Source organism: Dendrobium catenatum, unplaced genomic scaffold (assembly GCF_001605985.2).
Source record: "Dendrobium catenatum unplaced genomic scaffold, ASM160598v2 fragScaff_scaffold_1089, whole genome shotgun sequence".
NCBI classification, from domain to species: Eukaryota; Viridiplantae; Streptophyta; class Magnoliopsida; order Asparagales; family Orchidaceae; genus Dendrobium; species Dendrobium catenatum.
In genome coordinates, this window is record NW_021319551.1 from 940,599 (window position 1) to 957,870 (window position 17,272).

Sequence of the window (17,272 nt, forward strand, 5' to 3'; positions counted from 1 at the left end):
AATATGAAATGAATGTAAGAATAAATTATGTGAATGAACTGACATGCTAGATGAGGCAGGTGAGATTGATATAGATATGATATAGAAATGATAAACGAGATAGATTAATGATAAGATGTTTAATGAGTGGAGACTGATGATGGATGACTTATAGATGATTACATATAAGATAATTGATAGATGAGATAGATGATATATGAGATAAATGATAGATGAGACCAGTAATGAATGAGATTGATCGTAGATGATAGAAGAGACAAATGATAGATAAGGTCGATGATATATAAAATTGATGGTAGATGAAAGATAAGATGGACGATTTATGAGATAGATGATAGATAAGATTGATGATAGATGTGATCGATGATAGATGATAGATAAGACTGATGTCATATGATATATGAGAATAATGGAAAATGATATATGAGATAAATGATATATAAGATAAAAGAAATATAAAACAAATGTTAGATGAGATATATGTTAGATAAGATAGATGATACATAAGACATATGCTAAATAAGAGAATTATGAGATAGATGATAGATAAAACCGATGATAGATGATGGATGAGATCGATGGTAGATGATAGATGAGATATATGATAGATAAGAAGATGATTGATAAGACATGAGACTGATAAGAATGATGAGAGAAAGACTGATAATAGATAAAACTAATGACTGGTTGATTAATTAAATGATAGCAAATTATAACTAATGGTTTATATGTAGAGAGATTGATATTGTACTGATATGAACATGATGTATGGCTCATATGATAAAATTGATTCACTTAATATACAAGAATTACCATTTATATGAACATGATTTCTTACATAGTATTTCTATTTTGAGTATTGATTTCAGTTGTTGATATTTATAACTTGCTGGACTTTTGTGCTCATTATGTGATTTTTACATATTTTCAATTAATGGCAATGGAGAGAGGTTAATCCACCAACTGGCTTAGGCTTTCTTCTTGCATCTAATGACATATCTTTTTTGTGGTCAGGATATGTTTTAGTGATATGTTATATGGATATCATGACTATTATATATGTCATTTTAAATTTTATACCATTGTGTAAATATTGGACGAATTGCAAATTTTTAAATTTTATACCATTGTGCAAATATTGGACGAAATAAATTTTTTTTCTATTTCTGATTGATGATTAAGAAGATAAAAGATATAATTCATCTAAAGTTAGGCATTGGGGCATTATAGAATGGTATCATAGCAATGGTTATTGGAAGAATTGAATTATAGCCAGCGTTGTATGAATGATTATGAATGGGTAGAAATGAGGTAGTTTCTTGCATAGATGAACATATGTTTCATACATAATTGAATATGCAGTATATTTTAAAAATTTGTTTAACTTATTAGGAAAAAATATATATTGGTGGAATTAATGGAACCAAAGGGGAAATAAATTTCAGTTGAACAAGATACATGAGCAGTTTAAATTACACCTGAGGGCATATTAAAATTTGCTAATATGATTGCATAACTGATTAGTGATAGATTAATTAAGTGGTCTGAACAGACACTTTCTGATCGAACAGTAACCTCCAACATTCAAGAAAATAGGTGAAGGTACTAAGAAGAAGACTTGTAAGATTATGAAACCATATACTCGAAATAATTTGAAATGTATTTGGTGTGGAAGAAAACATATAGAACAATGCTATAAAATATAAGGCAATGCTTTAGATGTGGTAGCCATATGCACAATATGATGCATTATCCAATACTTGGATATAAATAGGGATTCGTTCAGACTGGAAAAGAAAATGTGAGTGGTAGTTGTTGTAGATCTATGGCTTATGATTTTCATGATAGCAAACATTCTTTTTCTCTACGACTGCTTTAGCTACTGACATTTCAGGTTCACAAGATCGGACTATAATTTGGAACCAGCTCAAGATTGGGTAGACTACGTCTAAGTCACTTTGTACCCTTTTTCCTTTCTTGAGTCTATTGTATTTGGTGTGGCTCCTGATGCTTTGTAACTTGGAAGATTTCTGACTATTCCCTAGAGTTTACTGTTTTTGATAACATCGTCCGGGAGCATCACATGATATATGATTAAATGAATCATATACTTCCACAATCCAACCAAATATGACTTACAGACAGAACAGGTCATATCGTGTTGACTCGTAACAGATCGAGCCCTAGATTAAAGTTTCAGGGGCTTCCCAGATTTCTTCTATTTAAAATTAAAATAGACAATAAAGTTTCTAATTTATTTCTAGTAAGATGAAAATAGTTATCCATAATTTCCATTTGTTATTTATCATTAAAATATATATACAATATAGTACATGGATAATGATCGAAATAGAATAATTAAATAACTAGTCATGGCTGTACAAAAATAAAAATAACTTTACAAACTCAAAAAGATCAGATCATGAATACTTAGCTACTCAATAGACTCATTCTTCTTTTTCTAAACTTGATACATAACTTAAAAATTGTGCTCATTTTCTATATTTTTTCTGCACAAACTTACTAAAATAACTCATTTTTACTTACAAATTAACACATAAAATATAACATTATTTACACTTATTAATAACTCTCAATGCCTAGCGCATATAAGTTATTCAAAAATGCAGGCCCTTATATCTCCTTATAAAGTCAACACAAAAACTTCCTTTGGCATTAGAACTTCAAAAAATCATACATTTTAAGCAAATAAGCACATGTGTCATTGCATTAGAGTAAAAAAGTATATAAATGAATGAATTTTAGAAATTCACATCCTACTTTATCAGTAGACAAAAAATTTAATTACTAAGCAAAATTTCACTATTTCTAGTTTTTATAAGATTATGATTGATTATTCAAAACGCTATTTTAAAGCTTTTATTATACTATAACACTATTTTTTGGGGACAAATTATTTTCTAACTTAATAAAATAGCTCACTTTTTAAACTATCCAGCAAAACTTTTTGAGAAAAATGTCTAAATATCCAAAATGATAATCTCTATAATATATAAAAAAAATTATACGGTGAATGTCTAGCAGTTGCAAAGTTATTCTTGTTTTTACATTGTAAAATTATAAAATTAATAAAAAAATTTTTTGAAAACTAAGATTGACAAAATTTAACTTATGTCAATCCATATAATTTTAATAACTATGTCGACAGTAGAAAATGAATATGAAAAGTCTAGCTTTCTCCCACTAAAAATACCTCTCTCTCTCTCTCTCTCTCTCTCTCTCTCTCTAGATGGCTCCCTAAGGGAGGAAGAATGGATTTGGTAATATAAAACTTTGGTGGAAAAGAATGTTTTTATAAAATTAGAACTTAGAGATGTGGCACTTGGCCCTATAGTGCCGCAACACTCTCCATAAGGGAGCACAACACAACAACGTCGCCCAAGTGCCACAGTTTTGAATTAATTTGATAAAAAGATAAAGAGCTCAATGCTACAGCGTCACCTACCTCGACGCAATGGTGCCCCTAGGGAAAATTCAAAATTTTCAAATTATGTATACAGACTCCTGAGACCTGATTCATAATAGATTCAAACATCACATACATAAAAAACACTCAGAGAAACATGCATAAGAAATAAATACATAAATTTTAGTATGCTACTCTTATTAGACTGGGTCAGAATAGGTGAAACTAGTTGCAATTTTAGTATGTATTACATATGCATAACTGTCAAAGAACGAATACATAATAAGATTGTTATGATTGATGTAACTGATGATCAAATATGTTCTATTCGTTGCTATTTTGAAATGGAAATGTTGATGATAACATTTTTTTTAAGATGAGTAGAATGTAATAACCTAATTTTTTTTAAAATGAATTTATTTAAAATTATGAAAATTTAAATTACAGTACAACGTCACTGGGTTATGCGAGCACAACAATGCAATAATTCTAGATTCAGTAGGTAGTGCTACGATACTATGGTCTCTGGCGCCACGTCAAGTACTAAATAATATTTGTATATATATATTTAATAAAAATATCCCTCACCACCTAGACCTCCCCTCCATTTCATTTGCTTGCTAAGGAAGAAATGAGAGAAAGGGTGAAGAGAAGGGACAAAGAAGAGGAGAAAGAGAGGAGTGAGAAGTTCTTTCATGGCTTCGTTATCAGTCTTGTTACAAAAATTAATTGAATCATTGTAAATGATCTCTACTATATATATCAATGATTTTGAGTTTACTCCAGTTTCTCCCTCCTGAAACTGATAAAAATGCAATAATTCTCATTTCAGTGAAATTTTATCATGCAACTTTTGATATCTGATAGATATCAATATTTTGAATGTTTTGACTGATTTATATTGAAATTTCACTATATATATATTTAAAATAGGAAGAGAAATATTATGTGTAAAAATATTGCATGCATATGGTTACTGTTCATTTGGCAAGACATATATTTTTGCGTTATGCATGCATATTGATGAGCCCACTTAATAGATATATATGTTATAATAATATGTATATTATGTTTGTTATTATGATATACAATATATGAAATGCTTGCAAGAACATGCAATGTGAATGAATTGATGTGCTAAATGAGACAAGTGAGATTGATACTGATATGATGGAGATATGATATATGAGATAGATGAGTAATAAGATGTTTAATGAGTGGAGACTAACGATGGATGACTTATAGATGATAATATATGAGATATAAGATAGACTAGATATATGATAATAAGACATATGATATATGAGATAAATAATAGATAAGACCAATGATAAATAAGATTGATAATAAATGATAGATGATTAAATATGTGATGCTATAGAATCTAAATTAGAAGAACTATTCTTATCTTTTAGTAAACAACAATCATAGCAATCTAATATCATCTATATGTAATAAACAGCGAAATATATTCTATAATTCAAAAAATTAATGTGCATATCTATATTCATTCCCAAAAATCATATACAATACTTTGAATCTATACAATCATCATATATCTACTATATCCTAAGTACAAAAGAACAGCTAAAGAAATAAAACCTGAAGAAACCTGACCATTCTTACACTCCTACTCCCCTACCTTGACCTAAAATTATTTAATCACATATAATGAGCTTAAAAAGCCTAGTAGATCACCAAAACCTACAATTAAAATTAAAGCACGACAAAAGAGCAATATGCATGTCAACAGTCAAAATAGTTGCATCTAATGATCATTGAATCAGTGCATAAATAATAAATCTCAAATGTAATAGCATTAGAATATGTAAGTAATAAAGCACTACGGTATGAAAGCTAGTGAAGTTGTAAACCAGTACGAGTGTCAAATCTATAAAGTAATTGATATATCCATAATACTAATCAGTACAAAAATCATATAAAGTATCAAACAAAATATCGATAAAGACAATCAAAATCAAATCAATGTAATAAAATTATATAAGAATGTACACATGCTATACAGGTATTCTATATCACATGCTCAGTATATCACATGCTTAATATCAGTACAGTGAATCAGTAGTATCAAATATTATCATATTTATATCAGTAATAGTAACAATTCAATAGTATGAGCAGTAGAATAATATAATAACAGTAAATCCATATATTAGCAATAAATTCGTATAATAATAAGAACAATGCCTCAAGAACATGTATTTCAATAGTCACACTAAACAAATAAGAAGTCCTGACTATCACAGTGTTTTTCAATTTTTTTCTTAAGATGTGTAGAATGTAATAATCTAATTTTTCTTAAAATGAATTTATTTAAAATTATAAAAATTTAAATTATAGTACAATGTCATTGGGTTTTGCGATCACAACAATGCAATAACTCTAAATTCAGTAGATAGTGCTATGATACTATGGTCTCTAGCACCGCGACGTCAAGTACTAAATAATATTTGCATATATATTTAATAAAAATATCCCTCACCACCTAAACCTCCCCTCCATTTCATTTGCTTGATAGGGAAGAAATGAGAGAAAGGGAGAAGAGAAGGGACAAAGAAGAGGAGAAAAAGAGGAGTGAGAAGTTCTTCCATGGCTTCATCATCAGTCTTGTTACAAAATTTACTCGGATCATTGTAAATGATCTCTACTATATATAGATATATCAATGATTTTGAGTTTACTCCATTTTCTCCCTCCTGAAATTGATAAAAATGCAATAATTCTTATTTCAGTGAATTTTTATCATGCAACTTTTGATAGATATCAATATTCTGAATGTTTTTTCTGATTTATATTGAAATTTCACTCTCACTCTCTCTCTCTCTCTCTCTCTCTCTCTCTCTATATATATATATATATATAAGTAATAGTATACAACATATGAAATGTGTGTAAGAACATGCAATGTGAATGAATTGATGTGCTAAATGAGACAAGTGAGATTGATACTAATATGATGGAGATATAATATATGAGGTAGATGAGTAATAAGATGTTTAATGAGTGGAGACTAACGATGGATGACTTATAGATGATGATATATGAGATATAAGATAGATTAGATATATGATAGTAAGACATATGATATATAATATAAATAATAGTTAAGATCAATGATAAATAAGATTGATAATAAATGATCTATGACAGATGATTAAATATGTGATGCCATAGAATAAAAATTAGAAGAATTATTCTTATCTTTTAGTAAACTACAATCATAGATATCTAATATCATCTATACATAATAAACAGTAAAACTTATTCTATAATGAAAAAAGGGATTTTTACATACATAACATCTTAAACATAGCTATTTACTTATCTCACACCCAAACTTAAGTTTTTACACTTCTACCACTTCAATAGATGTATCACGTTCCCGTTTGCTCTGTCAAAACACGTCTCGACGAGAGGTTCTGCTTCGCCTTTTGTTCGTCTCCCTCGCTCGCTCGACTAGGTATTCTCTTATCCATTTTACCGTTTCTTTTTCATCTTCGAGAACAAGAGGTTGCGAGAAGAGGTTCTGATTCGCCTTCAGTTCGTCTCCCTTGCTCGGCTAGGTATTTTCCTCTCCATTTTACCGTTTCTTTTTCATCTTCGAGAACAAAATGTTGTTTAGCCTCCTCTTGATGTTTTCTTGTACATTAGAACGAACTTTTCATATTTTTGCCTGATCCGGGATTCTTACCCTCTCGCATCCACATCTCACCGCCTTCTGGGAAGAAGGTCTTGAATGAAGCTTTGCGCCCAAAGCAGAATGATAGATTTTGATATTTAATCCTTAATTTTTTATTTGATGTTGAGGGATGGCTGAATGAAAACCAGCGAATATCTGTATTGACAATGTGGATGAAAGATTAGATTTTCAAAATTTTATTTGTATTCAATTAGATTTTCAAATGTTGAATGAAAACCAAATGCATATATGTATTGACATTGTGGATGTTGCTCAGATTTTCTTCCCAAATTTTTACATATTCGAGTTGGAATATCCGTTGAATACATATCAGCGCATATTAGATGTTGAATACATATTTCTATTTGTTTTGTTATTGCAGTTATTTGGAATATCGAACATGAGTTCGAGCCGCTCGACTCCCTCAACGAGAAGCCTAAACAATGCAATCTATTGTCGTTGTAATCTGTAATGTCAAATCTATACTTGCTACAAAGCTAATAATCTCGGAAGAAAATTCTATAGCTGCCCCCAAAATAGATCGGAAGATGATTGTATATATTTTAAGTGGATTGATGAAGAAAATGATAAACTAGAAGATATGAATCACTTAAGTAGTGGAAAAACATCAGAAGATCATTCCAAGCATGCAGTTTCAGTTACATATGAGTTGCTTCAAATTAAATTCTTATTGGTTATCCTTATTTTACTTGTTGCTGTTGTTGTCGTCAATTCGCTATCGAAGACTTGTAATTGCAAATGAATGTAACTTTGAATGTTACAAAGAAACTCTAATGTACTTGATTTTGTTATTAAATATAAAAGTAGAACTTCTGTTGTGAATTGTAAGTTATATTCATGTTTTAATTCTATATCATCCTCTCATTCATACTAGTTTAAGTTCTATTGCATATGTAATTCAACAGAAATGTATGGGATCCATTCAGAAGACAAAAAATAGAGCACAAAATATGTATTGCTCTTAATATTGCTATCCATTCAAAAGACAAAAAAACATAGCACAAAAGCCGTATTGCTCTTAATATTGCTATCCATTCAAAAGACAAAAAAAAAAATAGAGCACAAAATCGATATCCAATAAAAGCAGAACTAAATGTTGGTCTAATCCAACACAAAGCAAAATCCAAAAATTTGTATTGCTGTGATCCAACGTGAAATCAGAACTATATTGTGGACGACGTATATCCAATCTCGTCACCTTCCCCATTTAATGGATTTTTACAGGTACTTCTATGATGGCCGCTTAAATTACAACGACTACACCTGTGTCCAAGTTTCATTTTCTTCCCTGTTTCTAAGAAATTCTTTATTCGCCTTTTTTTGGGTCTACCACGTGGTCTTAGTGAAAGTGGCGTTGTAACAACCTCCCCATCACTAATTGCAACCCACATCTCCTTACCAGGTATGGTCGATATTGCGCCCTCATATGCCAATTTGTACCTAATAATTTAAGAAAAAAATTAGATAACCAACATGACAAATAAAGAGGAAGTGTACAAGGCTTTATCAATATACCTATACACATGGTAGTGATCATCAACATGTATACCATAAAGAATGTTGTGTAGTACCAATGTATACAGCACTGTGTAGACAAGGTAGACCACTTAATTGCCAAAGTTCACATGTACAATCCTTCTTTTCTAGGTCGACCGCATGCCTTTCATGAAGACCCTCAACTTCAGCTCTAGTCAACGTTGACTGATGAATTATAAAATGCTCTTTCCTCGTTGTGATGTCCCTGATGTACTCTTCCACATGAGGAACTAGTTGACCTCTCCAAGAGGAGGAAATTACATTTCTTTGAGATCGTTGTTCCATAATCTTGGCCCTAATCATGTCTACCAAATCAACGACTGGCTTATTTCTAGCTTCTTCAACCCAAGCATTAAACGATTCTGACATGTTGTTTGTATTGGAATGATTTTTAATGTGCTCTGAAAATGTTGCCTTAGACCACTTACGTGACAAAGAATTCAAGTACGCATATACTTGTGGACTTATTTTGAAGATCTCCTCAAGTTTCATATGCCAAACATTTAGGATATAAGTGTTTGATGCCGTCCAAACCAAATTTTGAAGCCCGATGCCATCTTCACAATGAAACATTTTTTTAGTATTCTTCCACAAGTGTCTCATACACACTCTATGCTCAACATTTAGAAAAATAAATTTTATAGCTTTGCCAAGCCCCTTCTCCATGTCGGACATGAAGGCTAAATGTTCAATTTCACCGCCAAAACTTTCAGACAAGTTCCTCATGAACCACTCCCATTATTTCTTAGATTCTGATTCAGAAACAGCATATGCGATTGTGTACAAACCATTGTTTCCATCCAAACAATTTGCGGATAGCAATACGCCAAGATACTTCGATTTGAGGTGGAAAACATCAAATTAAGAATCTACATCCAGCTATGAAACCTTCAATACAAACTTTGAAGCTAACAAAAAATCTCTTAAATGCATTTCCTTCGCTTTCACACATGTATGTAATGTGAGATCTAGGATTCCTGTTAATTAACTCTGACCTTAGCATAGGCACCCACGTGTAGTTATCATCGACAAAACCAAACATTACATCTCTTGCTAACTCTCTTGATCTCCAAATTTTCATATATGGCAATGATAACCCGTAAGTTGTCTCCAAGTTATTGCTAATATCTTTCGGTGTGATATCAGGATTTCTCTTGACAATGTCCTTGATTTCTTGAGCCACCCAACTAGTTGTAGCTTGCTTATTTTCTGCTCTATTGACCACAGGGCATAAATCTGTTGATTCCATTTTTCTAACTTCGAAGGAGTGACCATCACGACACAATGATGCACGTACTCTTCATAAAAAACCTCTGTATGTGCAAGTAACTATAACTCTAGATTTGTCACTCTCCTTAATCTTTATAGCACAATTCTAAAAAATTGCATCAGACCGTACTGCTTGCTTCAAACTCTGGGCATTTTCAAACCGTGAACCAACACATAGACTGTTTGCCTCATCAATTTGGGGTATAAAGAAATCATCGCACATATCATCTACAACAATATCATTATCTTCTCCAATCATTGAGCTAAATTGATGCATTTCAGTAAACTGTTTGTCTACATCAATTTGATTGTTTTGAGATTGGGAGATATCTTCTTCTTGATATTTCATTGCAACCGTCACCTCAATACTATTCCTTTCATAAGAAATGCTAAGCATGTCATCTACATCTGCATCAGTTGAAATCAATTTATAATTTTTCGGTGACGTCCCGTTAACATGATAGTGTAAGTCGAATGGTTGACCCCGAATCCAATGACAAAGTGCTTGAACTCCTTCTTTTAGCAACATTAAATTGATTTCATCTCTGTGAAGCTTTAAGGTTTTCAGCTTTCCACCCACATACTTTGTTTGACTCTAACCGTGCACTTCAATCCAATATCCACCAAATTTTAAGATAATGAAGCAGAAATTACTTAAATCCATCTTTGTTTATGTGAATAAATAGTGATTTAGTAACAGTCTAAAAAATGGAATAAACGGATTAGAATGTAGACGCCATTACCCGAAATATGCATCTCTGTTTGTCGCAGAAAATATTAGTTATACAAAGAATGCTATATTAGATGTCAGAGAGCACCTAAAAGCGACAGTTTTGTCGAAGAGCCTTTCAAAATGATAAACCTGGGATAAAAAATTAGTTTTTCAAATTGATGCAGAATTTTTTTTTTTCAAAGTGATGCACCCAAAACGAATCGTTTTTCTTCTCTAAGCAACATAAATTTATATTATACTTGACTCCATCTTAAATCCATCTCTGTATTGACATTGTGGATGAACAATGAAAGATTATATTTTCAAAACTATGCACCTGAGAGCCTTTCACGCGGAAGAAAAATGCGTCGTTAAAGAACGTGTCGTTGAAGGAGAGCTCCTACCTTAACCCTATGCCAAAAGCTTATCCCTACATTATCACTTGTAACATAGTTTCGCAGCGGCTACCATGATCTGGCGAGGCGAGGCTAGGCGACGAACAGGCGATGGTTGTCGGAGCAAACTTTCACGCGGGAAATATTAGCGGCTCAGATGGCGTGTTTTGACGGAGCAGACGGGAACATGATACGTCTATTTAAGTGGTAGAAGTGTAAAAACTTAAGTTTGGGTGTGAGATAAGTAAATAGCTTTGTTTAAGATGTGATGTATGTAAAAATCCCTTAAAAAATTAATGTACATATTTAAATTCATTCCAAAAAAATTCAATACAATACTCTGGATCTATACAATCAGTACATATCTACTCTATCCTAAGTTCAAAAGAACAGGTAAAGAAATAGAACTTGAAGAAATCTGACCATCCTTACACTCCTGCTCCCATACCCTGACCTGAAATCTTTTAACCACATATAATGAGCTTAAAAAGCCCAGTAGGTCACGAAAACCTACAATTAAAATTAAAGCATGATAAAAGAGCAATATGCATGCCAACAGTCAAATAACAATAGTTGCATCTAATGATCATTAAATTAGTGCATAAATAATAAATCTCAAATATAGTAGCAGTAGAATATGTAAGTAATAAAGCACTATGATAAAAAAGCTAATAAAGTTGTAAACCAGTACGAGTGTCAAATCTATAAAGTAATTGATATATCCATAATACCAATCAGTACAAAAATCATATAAAGCATCAAATCAAAATATCGATAAAGACTATCAAAATCAAATCAATGTAATAAAATCATATATGAATGTACACATGCTATCTATGTATTCTATATCACGTGCTCAGTATATCACATGCTTAATATCAATACAGTAAATCAGTAGCATCAAATAGTATCATATCTATATCAGTAATAGTAACAATTCAGTAGTAGGAGCAGCAGAATAATACAATAACAATAAATCCGTGCAGTAGCAATAAATTAGTAGAATAATAAGAACAATGCCTTAAGAACATCCATTTCAATAGTCACACTAAACAAGTAAGAAGTCATGGCTATCACAGTGTTTTTAAATATTAGTATCACTATTAGTAAACTTTGGCTCAGTAAATAGAGTCGTCACTCTTTTTCTGTCAGCACAATAATAATCTCTTTATAACTTTCTATCAATGTATCACGTGAATTAGTAGATGATAATACTAAATCACTATATTTAAAGGAAAGCTCATCGGCCCACCATCCTGTATAGGTCAATCAGTCTCCAACCAACAGGTCAATCAGTCTTTACTTATTTGTTTTACACATGCACATTAATATCACAATACGATAATAGTAATAACGACCAGCTATAACTCAATCACATGTCCACTCCCATTTATAATATATTACAATAATAAAATATAATTGAGCTTAAGTAAGAAGATGCCAAAATGTTATAATTGTAGAAAACAAAAAATTATATTAGGAAAAAATACACATTTTTAGAAAATTATCAAAATACCATGAATGGTATAAAATGTTGTTTTAATACTTTTATTATACTACACTATTTTTAGAGTTCAAAATAAATTTTGGGATAGACAAAAATTAATGTATTTTTTTCAAATCACCTAATAAAAAATCTCAAATAAATACTCAAAATGTTCATAATCATGATATCTATAACATATAAAAAAGTTATGCGGTGAAAGTTTTATCAATACAAAATTATTCATATATTTCAGTAATAGAAACACAACTTTGTTCAAAAAATATCAAAAATACAAAATATTTGAAATAAAAAACGATTTACAAAACAGACACTTGATGGTCCCAAAATCCTTACTTGCACCAATAGATTCTAATTTTTTAAGAATTTTCACCGGTATCCAAAAATTACAAAAAAAATTATGCAAGTAAAATATTACAATAAAATATTATAGTAAATATGATTTGCAATTTGGAGTTATAATGAATGCATGAAAAAATTAGCAAATTCAAAATACAAATTATTATAATATATCCACCTTAAGATAAAAGTTAGATAAGATAGAAAATAAATTAATATGAGAAATATGAGACAGATGATAGATAAGATTGATTATAGATGAGACCGATGGAAAATAATAATTGGGACCCATGGCATATAATAAATGCGACAGATAACAAACAAGATGGATAATAGATAATGCAAATGATAGATAATGCAAATGTCTAATAAGATCGATGAGAGCAAGACTAATGATAGATAAGACTAATGATTGGTTAACTAATTGATAATAAAAATATGATTGATGATTGAAATGTGGTGAGACTGATATTGTATTGATATGAACGTGAAATATGACATATATCATACAATTGATTAACTTAATATAGAAAGAATCATTGTTTATATGAATAAGATTTCTTGCACAATATTTCTATTTTGTGCATTGATTTCAGTTACAAATCTGGGTGACTTGATGGAATTTTATGCTCAATATGTGATTTTTACATATTTTCAGGTAAGGGTAAGAAACCAGTGGAGTGAAGTTGATTTATGCAACATGCTTAATTTTTTTTTCTTACATATGATGACTTGTCTTTTTGTAGTCATGATATATTTTAGTGAGTTATCTAGACATTACGATTATTGTATATATCATTTTAGATTTTGGGCCATCATGTAAATATTGGATGAATAATATTGTATTTATATTCTCCATTATTTTTATTATCTGGATGAGATTAATAAGCTCTAGTTGGTGAAGATTGAAAGTTCGTGAAGGTTATTAAACCTTGTGCAACTAACCTAAGGCTCACCAAGAGGGGGGGTGAATTGGTGCTTTAAAAATTTTCTTAACTTCAAAATAATAATAATAATATTTTTGAAAGACTTTTCAGTTATTGAAAGTACCAAAATCTAAATGATTGCAAGAGCATGAGATCTTTATAAAAATATAAAATTTACTATGATGAAATTTTGATCTACGTGACGGAGCAATAATCAATATTTTCTTAATTAGTTATAAATGAAAATGAAATGCTGGAAATGTAAAAATGTGAAATGGATAAAATACACCAAAGATTTTTATAGTGGTTCAGTCAACCATGACCTACGTCCACTCCCCGAAGTCCTCTGCTCTGAGCATTTGCACTAAAGCAAAGTGACTATCATTTTGCTTCTAAAGCAAGACGGAGAAACCTTTACAAGATGGAGAAACCTTTACAAACTCACTTTCACCAAACCTTTGATGCGCCGAAGTGTTGGATGCTACGTCACCCTCCCGGTGATGGCAGCGGACCGTGATTCATTTTTCTCCCTCCTAGATAAGGCAGAGAACCTTAGCTCCTTTCTCTCCCTCCTAGAGAAAGCAGAGTACATCAAGGACTAGATTAAGAAGCCTCTCTCCTTAGAGAGCTTCCAAAAGACTCACCAAGGCCAAAGGAGAAGCAAGGGTATAGCTAGCCCGGAGCAACCATGTGATCTCCTCACACTACTTCTCCCTCACACTCAAGCTCACCTTCTCCTTCATCTCTCAAATCCTGATTTTCTTCTCAAAATCTTTTATTTCAAAGTTCCTCCTTGAGTCACACGTTCCTCCCTTGATTCACAAAAAAACTTTAAAAATAAAAGCATTTACAATAGGCTTCAAGAAACCCTAAAAATTCAATGTAGCTGATACAGTTCGTACAATATGATTCTATTACGTACAATACGATCAGTTTAAAACTAGTCTCATTCAATAAGATGTGAACAGTCGTTCAAAATGAAATGTTCAAATTTTATGAACACATCGTTCAGTACGATCAATAGATCATCTAGTACGATCAATTCAATTTCCTCTATTCGTACGGGACGATTCTTGGGACGATAGAAATTCATCTTTGTTAATCGTCTCGTACAATTCAATTAGTTCATTTAAAGTAGGTCATCCAATAAAATATAAATATCATACAATACAATTAGTTCAAAAATTATGTTTTCGTTTGATATGATCTCTAGGACAGCCAGATTTCGTTTTTGTTAATCATATGGTATGATCAATATCGTATAGTACAATCAGATATCATTCATTAAATTATGATTTGATTGACTAATTACGAGTGTTCATTTTAACAAGATTTCAAATGTTCTTACAGTGTAATTCATATCGTACAGTACGATTCATATCGTATAGTATGAACAGTTAAAAAATCATATTTCAAAATCTTACTTAAATTAATCTAATGGCTAGAGTTTTCAGATCGTAACAAATCATATTGTACGATCATGATCGTATAATACAATTAGTTCACTGAAACTAATTTTACCAATTAGCCATTAAGCCTATTTATAGATAACATATCATACATTATTATTGAAAATCGTACAATACGATTTGTTTAAAAAAATTAACTTAAAAATTTTCTCTCCTCTATATGTGTGCATGATCATCCAAATTACATACACTCTTATGTGATCAGTCTCAATAAGTAAAAAATAAGGAAATAAAATTACAGACTCTTTTACATCTTATTCTACCCAATATTGAGTCTTCAACAGTCTTGAGCTTTGTATATCTTACATGAAATTTTAGTGCTCACAGACAAAAGAAATATCTAAAATATTTAGTGAGAAAATCAACAGTTCAATCAATAAAATTTATCATCATCAAAATCACAGACTAGGGATCCTGAATTCATAAATGCAACAAAATTTTAAAATATTACATCAAATATCTTGTACTGATTCCTTTGATCATAGATTATTCTTTCAAAAAAATAAAAAATAATAATAATAGATCGCTCTTTCAATAATTTTGAGTGACAATAAACGTCTTCTTATATTCATCTCATGAAGCTGTTGACTTCTTTTTTGTTGTATTCTATGATAGTGATCCATATGCTTCTATAATGGACTGTATAGATCTTACATTCATAACAAATCTCTCCTTAATTTTCTGAATTTATAAATGGCACAGTGTATCATTAAGTTCTCAAAAAGAAGTTTCCATAACTCCATATAAAATTAACCCCCCAAAAAAAAGAAAATTCCAATCCAAAATGTGATATTTAAACTAAAGATATGTATGTAAATAAATATTTCAATGAAGTTCAACAGTGATAAGACTTCAACAACTACATTAGTCTCTACAACAAGATGAGGTCAATAAACACTTATAAATAACCAAAACTAATAACTATCACATAGCATATGATTTCCAACTCGCATTAGCATTTTGATACTTTTTTCAAGCTGCTCTACAGGAGAAATTATTGTTTACGCAATCCGAACGCAGAGTAAGATTTGAATGTTGCGTATTTACTGCTTATTTTGCTGAATATTTTTTTATACATAATTTTTTATACGTTCTTTTTTTTTGCATATTTATTGTGTATTTAGTGACTATTTAGTGAGTATTATTTATTTTGTTGCTTATTTGCCATAAAAAATTATGTATCAAAAAATACGCAATAAAATAAACAATAAATATGCAACATCCGAATCTTATTCTACGTTCGGATTGCGTACACAATAACATATCGCTTTACAGAGTCCTCTCAGTTGCCTTTTAAGGCTTTGTTCAAAATAGCTTTTTAATACTTTCAAAAACAACTTTTCATAGTTCAAGAAATTTGTCTAGAAATTTTTATACTAAAAAAACTATTTTATAAAGCAATAAAAAACAGTTAAAAAGTCATCTCAAACAAAGCCTAAACTTTTTTCTAATGCAGGTTCTATTAAACCATACTGCATTTGATAGAATAAAATAATATCCATCCTATGTAATAATCAATATATGAAGAATATAACAAGCTAATACAAAAGCCAACTTGTGCATCAGAAGGGAAGCAAAATATCACAATTTACCTCTTGCTTGATGAGAAATTTGTTAAGATTGATGAAACCAGCCTAGTTCTAAATAATTCAGTTATTAAAAATGAGGGGGAGAGAGAATTTTGTGAACACATGAAGCTTTCTTATACTACTCATCTTTTTACACTAATCCCTCTCTTCTTTTTTCACTTAGGCTTCACATGGGACAACTTTTTTATTGACTTCAAAAACAACTTCTTCATACAAAAATTTTTAGAACTAGAAATTTTTTTACTAAAAAACAGTTTTATAAAGCAACAAAAAAACTACCGCAAATGAAGGCTTAACATATAAAATGACACCGCACAACATCAACCAAAAATCATTTCGCAAATCTTAAAATATATTTAATGTTAATTAATTCCTTTTGATTCCG

General features: G+C 30.6%; 1 protein-coding gene across 1 annotated transcript; it reads right to left on the bottom strand.

The window, feature by feature from the left end:
* Nucleotides 1-8,311: 8,311 nt before the first annotated feature.
* On the bottom strand, nucleotides 8,312-9,410 carry LOC110098307. The gene is made up of 2 exons (XM_020825092.2): nucleotides 8,698-9,410; nucleotides 8,312-8,588 (listed from the first exon to the last, which is right to left on the bottom strand). The coding sequence occupies exons 1-2, from the start codon at nucleotides 9,408-9,410 to the stop codon at nucleotides 8,312-8,314; spliced, it is 990 nt and encodes a 329-aa protein (XP_020680751.2).
* Between the last annotated feature and the right edge of the window lie 7,862 nt (nucleotides 9,411-17,272).

Coding starts and splice junctions, on each gene's coding strand:
- LOC110098307 (XM_020825092.2), bottom strand. CDS start 9,410: ATGAGGAACTTGTCTGAAAGTTTTGGCGGTGAAATTGAACATTTAGCC. Junction 8,589..8,697: donor ACTACACAACATTCTTTATG/GTATACATGTTG, acceptor TTAAATTATTAG/GTACAAATTGGCATATGAGG.